General features: G+C 35.3%; 1 protein-coding gene across 1 annotated transcript; it reads right to left on the bottom strand.

Moving 5' to 3' along the window:
- Nucleotides 1-6,463: 6,463 nt before the first annotated feature.
- Nucleotides 6,464-6,943, bottom strand: LOC122031273 (E3 ubiquitin-protein ligase RING1-like). The gene has a single exon (XM_042590405.1). The coding sequence runs from the start codon at nucleotides 6,941-6,943 to the stop codon at nucleotides 6,464-6,466; it is 480 nt and encodes a 159-aa protein (XP_042446339.1).
- Between the last annotated feature and the right edge of the window lie 10,228 nt (nucleotides 6,944-17,171).

Below are 17,171 nucleotides of genomic sequence, written 5' to 3'. Positions count from 1 at the left end.
AAGCATCGGCGAAGGTATGCATTACATGTGATATTTACTGTTACGCTACAGTTCTCGTTGTTTCTTCTTCCTCTTGCTTCGCCGGAGACTGACTTGAGCGTCGGAAGGCCATCGTCGGGACCCCTTCCCTAGCTCGGCACTAACGCTGCTTGTGTTGCAGGTCGGAGTGACATCCACCGGAGGTCAACAGGAGCGTCATATCCCTAGCATCCATCTTATCGACTTTCGGACAGGATCAATTTAGTTTATTATAAAAAATCGGTTTGGTTCGATCAAACAAATAACAATAGCATACAAGAAAGGAGTTGTTCTATAAGAATCTACAGTAGAACATAATTACTAATGATCATTAAACGAGATAATGGATGAACAGAGGAATCTCTTTAATTTTCTCTTTAAACGAATGGCCGCAGGCTATTACTAGAGCATGAGTCATCACCTCAAAATCGTCGAGGCAGATGGAACACCAGATATCTTCTTCCGTAGTAGTTACCATCAGGAGTCCCTCCACCGCAGCTATGGATGCCGACCTCCCAAGGCACCGAGTAATGAAGTTGGCTAGCAAAACAGAAGGAGTAATGGGGATTTCAACGACGGAGAAGAACTCCATAATGGCTACCAGCGCTGTGATCAGAAATAGGCCGAGCACCGCGTAGGTGTATCTACGGAAAGCCAGCGAGAGAAGATCGAGGTCGGCAGGGCACATGTGATTCGCGACAATGTAAGATAACATTTTCTGCGTTTGCTCCTCCCTGGTGGGGTGATGGTTGATGTGGCAGTAGGGCTGGGGGATGGTGGAGTGAGCGTACTTGGCAGTGACGTGGTCAAAAGAAGAAATCTTCTAGCGGTAGAAGTACGAGATCAATTGGGGCTCGATGTCTTGATCAGGCTACCAGATGCGCATAACGACAAAGAAGAACTCCATAAAGACCAACTCCGTGATTGGAAATCGGTAAGTGTATATGCAGAAAGCTTTAGCAAGGAGGTTGAGATTGGCAGGGCTCACGTGATTGGCCGCCGCACGGAAGAGCATCCGCTCCGTTTACAACTCCCAGGTGGGCTGATGGCTGGGGGATGGTGAAGTGGGCGTACTCAGTAGTGACGTGTTCGGAAGAAGAAACTGTTTGGTGGCAAAAGTGCGAGATTAATTGCGGCTGTATCTCTTGATCAGGCTGCGAGAGCCGTGCCACCACTCGCACATTAATGAGAAGATTGACGCCGGTTGTGTCTGCTGCCCAATCAGGAATCTCCCTCGATGAGATGGCGGCGTCTGAGTTGATCCTCCTGGCTAAAGGATCCATGAAGAAGAAGAAGAAGAAGAAGAAGAGGAGGAGGAGAAGAAATGGTTCAAGGGAATCTGTGAAAAAACAGTGATGATGTGCATTGTGTTAGCAGGTGGCCTTGTTTAAGTTATATAGAATCCTTATATCAGGCGAGTGAGATCAAATTGGATCCTTACCGGATAATTAGGATTAGACGTATGCTAATAATATTTTATGCAAAATATTCGGACTAAGAAAATCCAATGGATTCAATATCGTCTAATAACAAAAAAATTTGAAAAAAAAAAACGAGACGGTAACAAAAAAAGTTGACTATTGACATTTCTTAATTGTTTTTATTTTTTTATTCTTTAATCAGACTGTCTGATTAAGACATTAACTCATTTCTAATTGGGTCAATCTAAATCATATCAAGACTGAATTGGTTCTTTGATTGAAAATGAAACTGAAATTATGGACTAAATTAAGCATATGTCTAATCCAGATATTAGAGTCATTGATCAATAAATTAAAATACAAAATAATCGAAACTCTATGCTAAATGATATTAGCAATCAAACTAGACAATTAAGTTAAATGAGATCGATAGATCCATTAAAATTTTAACTGAGTTGATTAATTCCAATTTCAATTGTAACCATTTCTATTAAGAAGGCAGTTTAAATAATAGGTTTTAAAATACTAGACAATGTCAAACATCAACACCATGTAATCTATTGCCACATTGGTTATAAGTACACAAGTAAAATAAAAGAGTATTCGCCTTATAAAAAAAGAAAAATGCCACAACAAGTAAAATAAAAGAGTATATTTTTTATATTGAAATAGTAAAAAAAATATTTTTTATTTAGTATTAAAACAATACTTCTCATTCTATTTCTATTTTCAAAAATACATTTATTTTCAAAAGTATTATGTGGTTATGCAACCATAGATGTTATACGTTGTGGTAGTTCTAATAACTGGCATAATATAATTTTATGTTATTCCAGTTGAAATAAAGCATATGCAAAAAGAAGAAAAAGAAATCACAACTAGAAATTAATGTAGTTTGGCATGAGCACGAGTAAAATCCAACTGGTCATATTTTGTAAAGAATTTACTAATTAATCATGAAGCAAAAAATATGTGCACTATACCTATAATATCAATATGCTCTTAATCATAATGGGAGCAAATGAAACCCTAATTAAACAGAGCATCTAGCAAGGAGTCTAAAGCAAAAGAAAGCAAATAGAAGAATGAGACATATGAACGATGAGGAATCGCGGTTCATTGAGTTGTGCTACTAGTGTTCTTGAGGAAGTGAGAAGCGGCAGAGAGGGCATGAATAGCTCTGTTCCAGTCATTTTTTTAGACACCTTGGATGGAAGAGTGTAAGGCATCGCCAATACTGGAGCCGCCAGCCCCAAATCCTCCAGGCATATGGAACAAGAGTCCGCTTTCTCAGCAGTGACCATCTTAAGGCCCTCCACTCCTGCTGCAGATGCTGGCTTGGAACGTCTGTCGAAGTAGGCATGGTAGTCATCGTCGATGACTAAGTTGAAGTAGTCATCCACATTGTCCTCATCATTGTCGTCGTCATTGTCTTCATCATCGTCATCATCGTAGTCATTGTCATCATCGTCGTCACTGATGTTCAGGAGGTCAACGGCAGCCAAATAATTTGTGCAGACGAAAATGGTGGAAGATAACTCCATCGAAACAGCATCCATCATCAACCCGGCTCAAGACATAAGCTATTAAGGCCTATGCCTAGGGCCCCAATTTTATTGGGGCCCATTGATTAATTAATTAATTGAAGATATTGAAAAAATTAAATTGGATCGTTAATATTAATTAATTATAAATGTCTTACTAATTCATTAATGATACCTTATTAATTAATTCCTATTTATACTTTATACTATCTTTATTTCCACATTAATTGCTTTCCATAATTTTATGAGATTCTATTTTACCTTAAATATAATTCATTTCTTAATTGACATATTTCTTATTTTATTATTATTACTATTATTTTACAATTAGTAATACTATTCTATGTCCTATAAAACCTAATAAACCTTTTCCTTCTCAATATTACTTAAAAATCCTAATCATTCTCTCATCTTCATGCCCTTTTTCTTTTATCATCAGAGATTTTATATGTTTATCCTTTCTCACCGATGATATTATCAGATCTCTTCCCTCGCTGATAATGTTTCTTCCTTGCTGAATTAGAGATTTTTTTATCCATACACAAGTAAAATGCTTTAGCAAAAAAAAATTTTTTTTAATTAAAATTAAAATTAATAAAATCGTATTTACATTGTGGCTAAAATTAAATAATTTTGAAAATTTATTAATAAAAATAAAATTATTGTCAAAATATTAGCTAGAAAATAAACTTTTATAAAAAAATTATTTTTTAAAAAATAATATTTAATTTTAAAAAAATAAATTTTTTTTAAACTTATCATTTTCGATCCCAAATCCAAATGAAAAATATTAGAAAAATTTTTAAAATATATTAAAAAACTTTATTTTTTTAATTTTTTTTTTGCCTAGGACCTCAAGTAACCTTGAGACAGCCTGCCCATCATGTATAGCCAGCCGACGGAGAAGGAGGTGTACGTGTAGAATACATGTGCAAAAAAGTGTAGGTTGACAGGCTCCCGAGATGGATACGTCAGAAGAGAGAAGCGGATGGACAATCTAGGCGGGGCTGTCGGCAACGGAATCAGGCGACCTTGCCAAAAGTGTGCTCGTGTCGTCACACTACGTTCCACGCCACGTGAGATGAAGGTTCCATCGGGAGGACTGATTAAGAAGCAGCAATGCAGACAATCGGGCAATGGAACATGCATGAAGTAGCCGGTGCAAGTTCAGTCTTCCGGTGGTATTATATATATAGAGCAACCATAAATCTGTGATATTTTCGATTAAACAGTTAAATTCAATTTATTTAAATAAAATTTTTGTTCTTCCATCTATTTTTCCGATAATTCCTCAACAACTTCAACTTCGAAATTAAATCAGAGATATTGGTTAATTAGATTGCGACAAATTATACATGATCACGATGATTGAGTTACTGATTATTATTTCATTAACAAAAATTCAATTACCAATTAATTGACTTTAAAATATTTAAATAAAATATAACCAAAATTATATGCTAAATGTTTTCAATAATCAAATTAGCTAATAAACAAATTTATATAATGCATTGATGATGAGGACAGAGCAACACAAGCTTAAATCATAATTGGAGCAAACAAAACCCTAATTAAACAGAGCATCTAGCTAGGAGTCTAAAGCAGAAGAAAGCAAATGGATGGGAATGAATGAATAAAATATGAACGATGAAGAGTCACGGATCGTTGAGCTGTCGAGCTAGTACTACTCTTCTTGAGGAAGCGAAAAGCGGTAGAGAGGGCACGAACAGTTCCACTCCAGCCATTTCTTCATACACGCCGCATGGAAGAGATGACTGCAAGGCATCACCAACACTGGAGTCGCAGTCCCGAAATCCTCCAGGCATATGGAACAAGAGTCTGGTTCCTCAGTGGTGACCATCTTGAGGCCCTCCACCGCCGTTGTAGATGCTAGCCTGGAACCTTTGTCGAAGTGGGCATTGTTGCGGCCATCGCTCTGGGAAAACAAAGCAAACTCCTCCGGAGGCAGTCATATCTGGAGGCGACTGTCGCCCGAAGACGAGTTGGGGACGAAAATGATGGAATATATCTCCATCATAACAGCACTCATCATCGGTAGCCGGCGGACAGCTGAGGATGTGTAGTCGTGAAACGCCTCCGCAAGAAGTTCTAGGTCAGCGCGCGGTACGTAATTGGCCACCACACGAGCCAACATCACCTGTGTTTCCCTTTCCCATGCCTGCTGCTGCATGAGTAGATGGAAAGGTTGGTGGATGACGAAGCCAACGAGCTTGCCTGGGTGCTCCAGAGAAGGAAATGTCTGCCGACAGAAGCAAACGATCAATCGAGGCACCGGAGCTATCGGTTCTGGAACCAGGCGATCTAGCCGAACATGTGCTTGTGCCATCACATGCAGTTCAACGCTGCTTGAGATTGCTATCCAAGGCGGAAGATTGACCGGAACAACGTCCTCGATGGGGGAGGCGGCCGTCAGAGGTGAAGGTCTCATCGATGGGGGTTGATTAACTAGTGGCGGTGGAAGTGTACTACTCTACCGCTTCAATCGGAACCGTTAACTTCAATTTTATTTAAATGGAAATTTTATGTCCGATCGTTCCAATCAAGCGCGTGTTGCTCTAGAGGACAATGATAGGCAACTAGACTTATGATTTATTGTTATTTTAGGTAATTACCACGCAAATTACAGTTACAACTGGGTTAATAATTACACTATATCTTGTCGGTTATTTTAGTTATATGTAATTTGATTCCAAGAGCAATAACTAGTCAATATTATTTTTTTACTAAAAAAGTAAATATTATCATAATCCGGATAGGATTCATTTTTTTAAAAATAAATATATAAATAAATAAATTATGATAGTCATTCCTAATTCTAGTGGGTCAATCTGCAGACTACATAATTCATTCCTACTCGTTTGTGGTTCTATTATGTTCATATTTGTTTTTTGACAGTGTAATTCCAAGCATATTGTGGCAGGCATTTCTTAATTATTTTTTTTCTCAATCACACTACTGGCCACCATTCATAATTCTAATTGGATCAATTTATAATAATAAATTATGATAATTCTCATTAATTATTGGTCAAAAATAGATGCTAAATGCTATCGGTAACCAAATTAATTAGGTTACTAAACGAAGTCAGATAGATTCATCCAAATCTAATCGAGTCGAGTTCTTTTATTGAAATTATTTCGATTAAGCTAGGGTTCAAGGGAAATAACATTCATCGTAAAAGTTGCAGATCATAATTTTAACGAGACAAGATCATACAGTCTTGATGAATTTTTCAAAATTCTCTGTTTAGAGAGTAATCAAATTGTAATTAAGGATTTCTCAATTGATCATCATGAAATAACATCAATATTCATCAAATTGATGTTCTCATCCATCAAACAGACTAAGTAACAAAAGAGTAGTAATGTAATTACAATTGATATCGATCGTCATTAAACAAAAGGAATGGATGAATCTCTTTAAATTTCTCAGTTATGTTGTAGTAGATCGATCCAGTCGCTACTCTGCGGTGGGAAGTGAGAATCTGCAGAGGGGGCAAGAATTTCTCCGTCGCAGCCACTCCTTCAGACACCCCTCGTGAAACGAATGGCCGCAAGGCATTGCCAGAGCCCGAGTCATCACCTCGAAATCGTCGAGGCAGATGGAACACGAGCTTTCTTCTCCCATCGTAGTTACCATCTGGAGCTCCACCACCGCCGCTATGGATGCCGGCCTAGGCCCTTTGCTGAACTGGACGAAGTCGATATCTTCGTTGCCCCCGAAAAAATATTCATTGGCCTCCCGAGGAATCAAATAGCGAAGGCGGCCGGTAGAAGCGGAAGGAGTGATGGGGATTTCAATGATGGAGAAGAACTCCATAGAGACTAACTGCGTGATTGGAAATCGGTCGAACACCATGTACATGTATCTTCGGAAAGCTTGAGCGAGAAGGTCGAGGTCGGCGGGGCTCACGTGATTCGCCGCGACATGGAAGAACATCTGCTCCGTCTGCTCCTCCCAGGTGGGCCGATGGCTGATGTGGCAGTAGGGCTGGGGGATGGTGAAATGGGCGCGCTCGGCAGTGACGTGGTCAGAAGACGAAGAAATTAAAGAGTCTGGCGGCAGAAGTGCGAGATGAATTGGGGCTCTATGTCTTGATCAGGCTGTAAGAGCCTGGTCACCACTCGCGCCTTAATGCGAAGAGTGACGCCGGCTGTGTCGGCCGCCCAGCCAGGTATCTCCCTCGATGAGACGGAGGCGTCTGTGTTGATCCTCCTGGAGTTGGCTGAAGCTGCAGGATCCATGAGGAAGGAGAAGAGAAGAGAAGCGGTAGTTTAGGAGAAGCTGTGAAAGAAAGAATTGATGTGGTAGATTGAGATAGGACGGTCTTGTTTAATTTATATAGAATCCTCATTTCATCAAATGAAATCAGTTATATTAGATTAGTATTAGATTCCTAATAATTCGGATTAGACAGCTGTTAGGAATTTCAATGCAATAGTATAATTTCAACTAATAATAATAATAATAATAATAATAGTGACAACGTTGATAGGTAAACCAGTTTACATGCATGTCGATAGCATTCTACAGATTCGGAACTAAAAAATAATAAATAAACAGAAATGAATGGAAATAAAGAAAAAATTAGGGGTAGGCTCTTATTTTATTTGGCATAAGACTCCTAATATTCTAATATTATTTATATTAAAAAAATTCTTAATTATTTTTTATAATTATATATGCTATTTTTTAAAATTAGCATCCCTTTCCTCTCCCATGTTGATATTTTATTTTTCAAAATCCAATCCATTCTCTTTCCCCTCCCTTAGTCGTAATCTCATGCTTTTCTCCTCCCTAATCAATAATTTTATACTCTTTATCTTTCTAGTCAGTGATCTGACTCACTTCTTCTTCCTTGTCGGTGATTCTACAATTTAAAAGGATGCTCTCCTCCTTCTTTGTTGGTGATTCTAGTAAATAAAAAGTAAAAATTCTTCGTCCATTCAATACAAAATAACATTTTTTTTTAAAAAAAAATGAAAACTACATTCATTTTAACCTATACAATAAATTATAAGCTATTTGATTTTTATTATAATTTATTATTTTTTATTGTTGATATTCTAACTAGTGTTGATTAAAAATCTAGATGCTTTTATAGATATTTATTCTAATTAGTCTAAATAAAAGTTTTATTTGTTTGCTATTTTATTACATTTGTCTAGGTAAGTAGCATCGGACATGATAGCGATATCTTACGAGCTGATGAGCAAAAGAAATTAAAAAGAAGTCGAGAAGAGAAAATACCAAAAATAAAAATGAAACCTCCCATTCTCTAGGTTTTTACCAAAATATGAAAATTTTATTAAAATAGAGAATTAATTTTCAAACGGCTAATTACCAAAACAGATTACAATTTCTATCTTGCAAAGAAATGAAAGAAATTCTAAAATAAAGAAAAAAAAATATTAACATAGACAAAAAAAAAAGTAAAATCTACTAATAGATATTGTACTTCTAGTAGTCCTTTTTAACAATTCCATAAAAAACCACCACCAGACGCGACTCCAACTTGGCAAGAAGTCCAGCTCTTTAAGATTCTTATACAACAAGAGCTTTAAGATTTTTTGTACATCTTCGAATAATTGCTACTATGCTCTGCCACATTTGACACATATTCCTTTATCTTGTTATGAAGATTCAAAGTCTCCTTCTGTTGTTCATTAAGATCCAATACACTGACACAATCTTCTTCGAATCGTTATCAGTTTTTGTGTATACGAAGGCATAGGCATCCTCAGGGTCATTACACCCATCGATTCCAATCACTTCTCCATCAGTAGGAGGCACCACCATCGACGAGCTAGGGAGAATCCGGCGGCTAGGAAGGAAGAGTTGACGACAAAGATTACCTTGTCAACTTTATCACAGTTGTATATTGGCTTGCTAATCTCTTCGGTCTTGCCTTCTAGATCTTTCTCAGATGGTATAAAATAAGTTACTTGATATAATTTGATAAAAGATTCAGAATTACCTTATTAGACATAACATGAATTAGGAATAAATAAAGACTTCCCTACATCAATAAATCAGCTAGTGTAGCAACAACATCCTGCTCGTCCACGATCATCTTCTTGAATGCATGGACAATAGAGAGGCTAGACATAAGACAATGTAGCAGCTGCATTCTTCACTAACCATTGCATGGTTGTCAACCTCTGCTTCTCTTTGTTCCATGCAGTCCTCTTACTGTTGGAGCCCAACTTGAACACTCCCACATGAACACTCTCCAACTTGAAGCTCCTCTCCTCCTCCACTATTTCACCCAGCTGATCCTCTGTGATGGCTTCACCATGGCTCTCATGGGAGCCCCCACTGCATGATTCCCTCGTGATTGATTCCTTTTCAATTATATCATCTTTCATAACTGGCAGTGTGTCAGGTTCATAGACTTTTTTAGGGTCAAATTCCTCATGAACGATAAAAGTCTCAGCGTCATCACAAAGTCACTCGTCAACTTCTTCTTCCAAATCATATTCAAATCCATCAAAGTCATCTTGGGCATCAAAACTACGTTCTCCATGGAACGAAGTTTGTATGGACGAAGTTTGTATGGAACGAAGTGATCTTGGTTTTACCTTGTCTGTCCCGTGAGCGTCGTAAGTGCTCCCATCACGCTGATGCTCGATACTTGAGACTAATTTCAATTAGCTTTACCTTCATCTAATCTGACACTTACTTATAGTAGAAGAACCGCTCCACTTTGTTGATCTAGTCAACAACATTCTCTGTCTGTGACATACCATAAAATTCAGGAAGATCAACTCGAAATTCATAGTGTCTATGTTTATTTTTTCAACCACGTACATCACAATCTTCTTGATTTTGTGTTATCGCCGCTATACGTTGGGTTAAATTTGTGACTTGTCTCTATAAATTCTCAATCCTCAACCATCTTTCACAGTACTTTGCTTCCTCAATTATCTTGCAGGTTAGCAAAAAGAGTGCATATTGACGAGAAGACAAAAAGAGAAAACTTCGAAAACAAAGAGAAACTATAGTTCTCTAGGTTTTTACCAAAATAAGAAAACTTTATTAAGAATGAAGGATTGATATATAAACTTCATTCTCTAATACATAAAGAAAGTAAAAAAAAATCATAATATATACATTTCAATTCCTATCAAAGAAAAACAAAAAAATCTAAAATAAAGAAAAAATTATTAACAGACTTATAATTTAAAATCCAGACTCAAAATATAAAAAATAGGAATTACTAAAAATATCTAAAATATTTAAAATACCTCAAATATCAAAAAGTAAAAATTAACAAAAATTATAATAAAAAAGTACGAATCCTCCTCCTGTCTACTTTAAAGCATCGTCAAATTGAAAGTACAAGTATAAATTAGACTATATTATTTCATTAATTTAAGTATTTTTATTTTGATAAAATATTAGGGATCTATATTTTTTATTATTATTTGAGTATAAATATGTCTATTAAAAAGTTACGATTCTAAACTAACAAAATATATGAAAAAAATAAAAGAATTGATTAATCTCGCAATTAGAAGATATAAATAATTTGATAAAAATGAGACTAATGAGATAAAACCTGTAGTTGAAAAATCTTTTTAATTTAAACGATTTTTTTCAATTATATTATTGATAATGTTATTTTTTTCAAAGGTTTGAATACTATAGTATATATGAGGATAATTTTAATTAGAAAAATTAAAATTGCTTGATTTTTTTAAAAAAATATTTGAATCTCTAAAATTTTTTAAAATATGACATGTAGATGATTTAGATTTATTTTCAAAAGTAAAAAATTTTAAAAGAAATAATGAATTCAGAACCCAAAAAATTATTTTTTTTGTTAATGCAAAGATAATTTTCTAAAATTGAAATTAATAAAATCTTATTTACACTTAATAATATCTAAAAAAATGAATAATTTAACAATTTTATCTATTAAACAAGATTTATTATCAAAACTTAAATATAAAAATTTAATTAGTTATTTTACATTTAAAAAGTCAGGAAATTAAATTTTATATAAAAATTTATATTTGAAAAAAATTCTATATTTTTAAAATATTAAGACTTAATTTTTTAGCTATCTATTATTTCAAAAATGATTGAGACAACTTTAATTCTAGATAAGAGAAATTAAGTCAGATGGAAGGAAAAAAAACTAAGAAGGAAATTATAAGTATAATAGAATGAAAATAAAAATTAGCCTGGTGAGAAAATTCATGTTATTTATGTTATAATTCATGTGTTCTCTTTTCCACAAATGTTGTTACTATTTATGCTAATTTAAGTTCAGTACTGATTCTTAATGGAACAAATTTTAAGGACTGAAAAGTGAACATTCTTATTATTCTTGGCTATACGGATATAGATCTTGCAATTAGGACAAAGCAACCCACTGCTCTTATAGATACTAGTTCCTCTGAATAAAGGGCTAAATATGAGAAGTGGGGTTGTTCTAACTATATGAGTCTTATGATTATCAAGTGTGATATACCTGAGGCTTTTAGGGGTGCGATATCTAATAATATCACGACGGCTAAGGAATATCTTAATGACATTGAGAAGTGTTTTGCCAAAAGCCATAAGGAGGAAACAAGCACAGTTCTGAAAGTTTGATTTCCAGGATGTATAAAGGCAAGGGAAATGTTCAGGAATATATCATGGAGTTTTCCCACCTTGCATCAAAGTTGAAGACACTTAACCTTGAATTGTCGGATGACATGCTTGTGCATTTAGTGCTTATTTCTCTTCTGACCTAGTTCAGTTAGTTCCAGATAAATTACAACAGTCAAAGGTAGAAATAGACTCTTAATGAGCTCATTTCTTACTATGTTCAAGTGGAAAAGAGGTTGAAGCAAAACAAGGCTGAAAGTGCCTATTTGGAACGTACCCCTAAAGATAAGGGCAAGAAAAGAAAGAATAAGGCTACTAAAGGTTCTTTTGTGAAGAAATAAAAGCAGGATCATGAAAAGAAAGATTGTTTCTTCTATAACAAGCCTAATCATGTCAAGAAAGAATGTCCTACTTGCGAAAAGGGTATATCTTTAAATTTAGTTTGTTTCTGAAGTAAATTTAGTTTCAGTATCTAAAAACACTTGGTGGTTAGACTCCGGTGCCACTACTAACATAAGTGTTTCAATGTAAGGTTGCCTGAGTTGTTGAAAGCCAAGTGATGCTGAAAGATGCATTTATGTGGGTGATGGCAAGTTGGTTGAGGTGGAGGCAATATGACATTTTAGATTGTTGTTAAACACTGGTTATTATTTAGACTTAATAGATAGTTTTGTTGTACCATCACTTAGCCAAAATTTGGTTTTTATTTTTAATTTGGACAAATTAGGTTATTATTGTTCGTTTGAAAATAGTTTATTCAATTTATCTATTAATTCTTCTATTATTGGAACTGATTCACTTATAATTTATGACAATCTATATATGCTTGATATAAATGCTTCTTATATTGAAACCCTAAATGTGGAATTACGTGGTACTAAGCATAAATTTAATAATGAAAACTCAGGTGCCTTATGGCACAAATGTTTATGACACATCTCTAGAAATAGAGTTGAGCGACTTATATCGGATGAAATTTTACACTCCATTGATTTTACAGACCTAAACATTTATGTTGAATGCATTAAGGGTAAACATACCAAAAGATAGAAAGATGGTGCATATAGAGCTACAAAAGTATTCGAATTGATACATACAGATGTTTGTGGACCGTTTCCAACACATTCTTGGAATGATCAACAATATTTTGTATCATTCATTGATGATTATTCTAGATATGCATACCTATTTCTTATTTTTGAAAAAGCTCAAACATTGGATGTTTTCAAATCATTTAAGGTTGAAGTCAAGAATCAATTTGACAAAAGAATTAAGAAAGTTAGATCTAATCATAGTGGTGAATACTACGGTAGATATGATAGTTCAGGTGAGCAACATCCAAGACATTTTGCTCAATACCTAGAGGAGTGTGGAATCGTCCCATAGTACACCATGCCAGGCTCACCAAGCATGAATGGTGTGGCTAAATGATGAAATTGAATGCTTAAAGATATGGTAAGAAGTATGGTTAACCATTCAACTTTACCCGAGTCACTTTGAGGAGAAGCATTAAAGACAGTAACTTATATTCTAAATCGAGTACCCACTAAAGCAGCTGTTAAAACACCTTTTGAGCTTTGGACAAGGCAAAAGCCAAGTCTTAAATAATTTCATATTTGGGATGTCCGATTGAGGCTAGACTATATCGGCCACATGAAAAGAAACTAGACTCCAGAATAGTAAGTAGCCACTTTATTAGATATTTTGAGTAATCATGGGGCTATAAGTTTTATAATCCCAAAGTTAATACGATCTTTGAGATGAGAACTACAATGTTCTTTGAGAATATTGAGTTTGGGTGGAAGAATAAACTAACATACCTTGTCTTTGAGGAAGAATGTATTACCACTATTCTTCGGGAGGAAATGATTTATATTCCTATGATTGTTTCTGATAATGATCCAGATTTTATTCATGTCAGTGATCGGGATGCAATACAAGAATAACAAAACATTGTTAATCAACTCTCAGAAAAAACAAACTCAATAGCCTTAAGAACTAGTGTCTGAAGAACAAATTCCTTTACGTAGATCTACTAGAGAAAGGTGAAGTTCTATTTCGGATGATTACAAAGTACTATTCTAAGAATACGAGGAAAATAATGGTATGACGGAGGATGATCCTGTCAACTTTCATCAAGCCATGCAAAAAATCAAATTCTCAAAAGTGGATTGAGGCAATGAATTAGGAGTATAAGTCAATGTAAGACAATAAAGTTTGGGAACTTGCCCTATTACCAAAAGGTGTGAAACCCATTGGTTGTAAGTGGATTTTTAAAATCAAATGGGATTCAAATGGTAATGTGGAAAGGTATAAAGCATGTCCTGTAGTTAAAGGATATACTAAAAAATATGGGATTGATTTTAAGGAGGCCTTTCCTTTAGTCCAACGAAGGACTCTTTAACGAAGGACTCTTTTCTCCAGTTTCAATGAAGGACTCTTTAACAACAATCATGGCACTTGTCACACACTTCAATATGGAACTCCATCAGATGGATGTCAAGATAGATTTTCTCAATGGAGACATTGAGGAAATAATTTATAAGGTGCAACGAAAATACTTTGTATCAAGAGATCCAAAGATTATGGTTTGCAAACTTAAAAAATCCATCTATGGGTTAAAGCAAGTTTCTCGTCAATGGTACCGCAAATTTCATCAAATAATCATCTCATTTGGTTTTGAAGTAAACATGGTAGATGATAGTGTGCATTATAAGTTCAGTGAGAGTAAGCATATCTTCCCTGTTTTATATGTTGATGACATTTTTCTTGCCACAAACGATATTGGTATGTTAAACGATACCAAGAGATTTCTATCTAGATAGTTTGAAATAAAAGATCTTGGTAATGTATCTTTTGTACTAGGAATCCAAATACACCGACATCGTTCTCGAGGTATTCTTGGATTATCGCAAAGGAACTATATCAATAAGGTGTTTAAAAGATTTGGAATGCAATATTACAAACCAGTTAACACCCAGTCGCTAAAGGAGATAAGTTTAGTCTTAAATAATGCTCTAAAGGAAGCCTCAAGACTCAAGAAATGCAAAAGATTCCCTATGCTTCGGCTGAAGGAAGTCCTATGTATTCTCAAGTTTAGACACACTCGTATATTGCGTATATTGTGGAAGTGTGAGCAGATATTTAAGCAACCCAAAATGGATCATTGGAAAGCAGCAAAGAGGGTAATGATATATTTAAAGAGAACTAGTAATTACATACTCACATATAAGAGGCCAGATACTCTTGAGATTATGAGATATTTGACTCTAATTTTGCGAGATGTCAAGATACTATGAGATCCACTTCAGGCTATTTTTTTCTGTTGGCCGGCTGAGCTATTTCTTAGAGAAGTGCCAAACAAGCATTGACAACTTCTTCCACCATGACAGCATAGTTTATAGCATGTTATGAGACATTTAATCATGGAATATGACTGAAATTTTTTGTCTCTAGGCTGCGCATTTTGGGAAGGGTTGAGAGACCATTAAAGTTATTTTATGACAATAGATCAACTATATTATATTCTAACAATATAGGAGCTTGACAAAATCGAAGTATATCGATATCAAGTTCCTTATTGTGAAAGAAAGAGTATTGTATTATATTCTAACAATATAGGAGCTCGACAAAATCGAAGCATATCGATATCAAGTTCCTTATTGTGAAAGAAAGAGTACAAAGTAGTTTGAGCACATGTTTTCTAAACATGTTCAGTTATGTTGTTGAAACTTATGTATTTAGAGATTTTCTGATCAGATATAAAGTTCAATGTTTACTTCATTACACTTTGTATAATTTAATGTTTTGATCTCACTTCGGTTAAGGACGACTAGTTAAAAATTGGTATAAATAGATCACATTACATGTAATTTTCATGCCACACATTCATAATTGATTTATGTCATTTGATTATATTGATGTACGCGACAATTGATGATTTAGTTGTGATAGATACAACAAAAATTACATTACTCCTATGTCTATAAAATTAATGGACGAGATTGTTAAGAAAGCCCTATGACTATGATGACAAAAGTTATGAGCTCATTAAGGTTAACACATTTATTAGTTACACAAATGACCAAGTGGAAGATTATTAGAATTTTGGGTGTCATAATTACAATTATAAATGTCTAATGTCATCATCTAAATAAGTCATAAATCAATGTGGTTCAAATTAGAATTAAGAAATATGATTTAAGAGTTCAATTATTATGATTATAATAATGTAAATACCATGTGTAATTTCTAATTTGTTGAGAGGCCAAATTAGAAATAGGTAAAATTATTGTGGCAAAAGGCGAATACGCTCGCCCATAGAGCCCCCGCCAACTCGTCTTAGGACCAACACGGAGGAGGTAAATCACGGGTGGCTACTAGCCTTTGGAATAATGATTAGCACATAAGGGAGGCATTTACCTCGGCTTTGCCGAGATTCGAACCCTAGATCTCATTGTGGCAATAGCTCATGCGCTAGCCACTAGACCGCCCCGAGGGGATATAGGAAATAGAAAAAATTAGCTCTGTAAATAAGGGTTATGGTCCTATTTTATAAAATAAAAACTTTTAAACTTTTATGTTTTGTATCTCATCAACAAAACTCTTCTAGATACTAAGACAACTTGTAAATTGAAGATTATTCCCTAAATTCGACGGTAAACTATGGATTATGGTACGTTTCCACAATTCTAATCATTTTGTTTATTTCTTAAGAATTGAATAGAGTTTAGGATTTTACGTTCAGATTTCTTAATCCATAATTCCATCATAATCAAGTAATTTGAAAAAGAAACGAGACGTCAATTTATTTATATTTTCATATTTAGCAATTTTGGATTTAATTTAAAGTTTTTAATTAAAAATGATTGCGCTGAGAATTTTGGAGATTAATTTGATTAGAATAAGCCCATGTTCATTTGAGTGGAGATTAGAGAGGGAGAAAGAGAGGAGAGAAAAAGGAAAGAAATTTTTTGTTTACTTTGAACGAACTGTATGTTTAGTTGTTGACCTTTCAAATTGCTTAATACAAAGCAAAGTTGGGTGGGAAAAAAGGAGGAAATCTTTTCCTTTGCCTTTCCCTTATTCACTTCTTTACTTTTTTAACGCTAGCATCTTTTTAAACCACTTACATTTCCGAAATATATCTTAGGGACCCAAAGGAATTAGGGAGAGATGGCAAGGTATTTTGGTCAAATATTGTTTAGGGTATTAAGAGGGGGGAGGCACTGTTCATGAGGGAGGCTTTTTTCTTCCTTGGGGGGAGGGGACGCTACCGCCGTCACCGCCTTCTCCCTCGTCGTCCACAAGCCACAGTTCCCCCCTCTCTCTTTCATTCTCTTCTGCCACCACCACTAGGATGAAGCACCCCTCAGCCGCCTCGTCGCATCCCCTCTCGTCGGTAGCACACTCCGACGTTGCCAAGGATGCACGCGGGGAGGGTGGGTCTCCTTCTCCCCGTCGACCGCTGTCGTCGATGCAGAAGCTGACATCACCGCCTCTGCTCTACTCCAAAGCTGGTTACCTTCGAGGCCGGCCATCCCTTTCTGCCACCACGATCGCTGCCTCC

This window comes from Zingiber officinale, chromosome 11A (assembly GCF_018446385.1).
Source record: "Zingiber officinale cultivar Zhangliang chromosome 11A, Zo_v1.1, whole genome shotgun sequence".
In the NCBI taxonomy this organism is placed as follows: Eukaryota; Viridiplantae; Streptophyta; class Magnoliopsida; order Zingiberales; family Zingiberaceae; genus Zingiber; species Zingiber officinale.
The sequence above is the reverse complement of the archived record's forward strand: the minus strand, read 5'-3'. Positions and strand labels throughout refer to the sequence as shown.

Bases quoted from the DNA above. Each gene is read 5' to 3' on its own strand.
- LOC122031273 (XM_042590405.1), bottom strand. From the start codon at position 6,943: ATGTTCTTCCATGTCGCGGCGAATCACGTGAGCCCCGCCGACCTCGAC.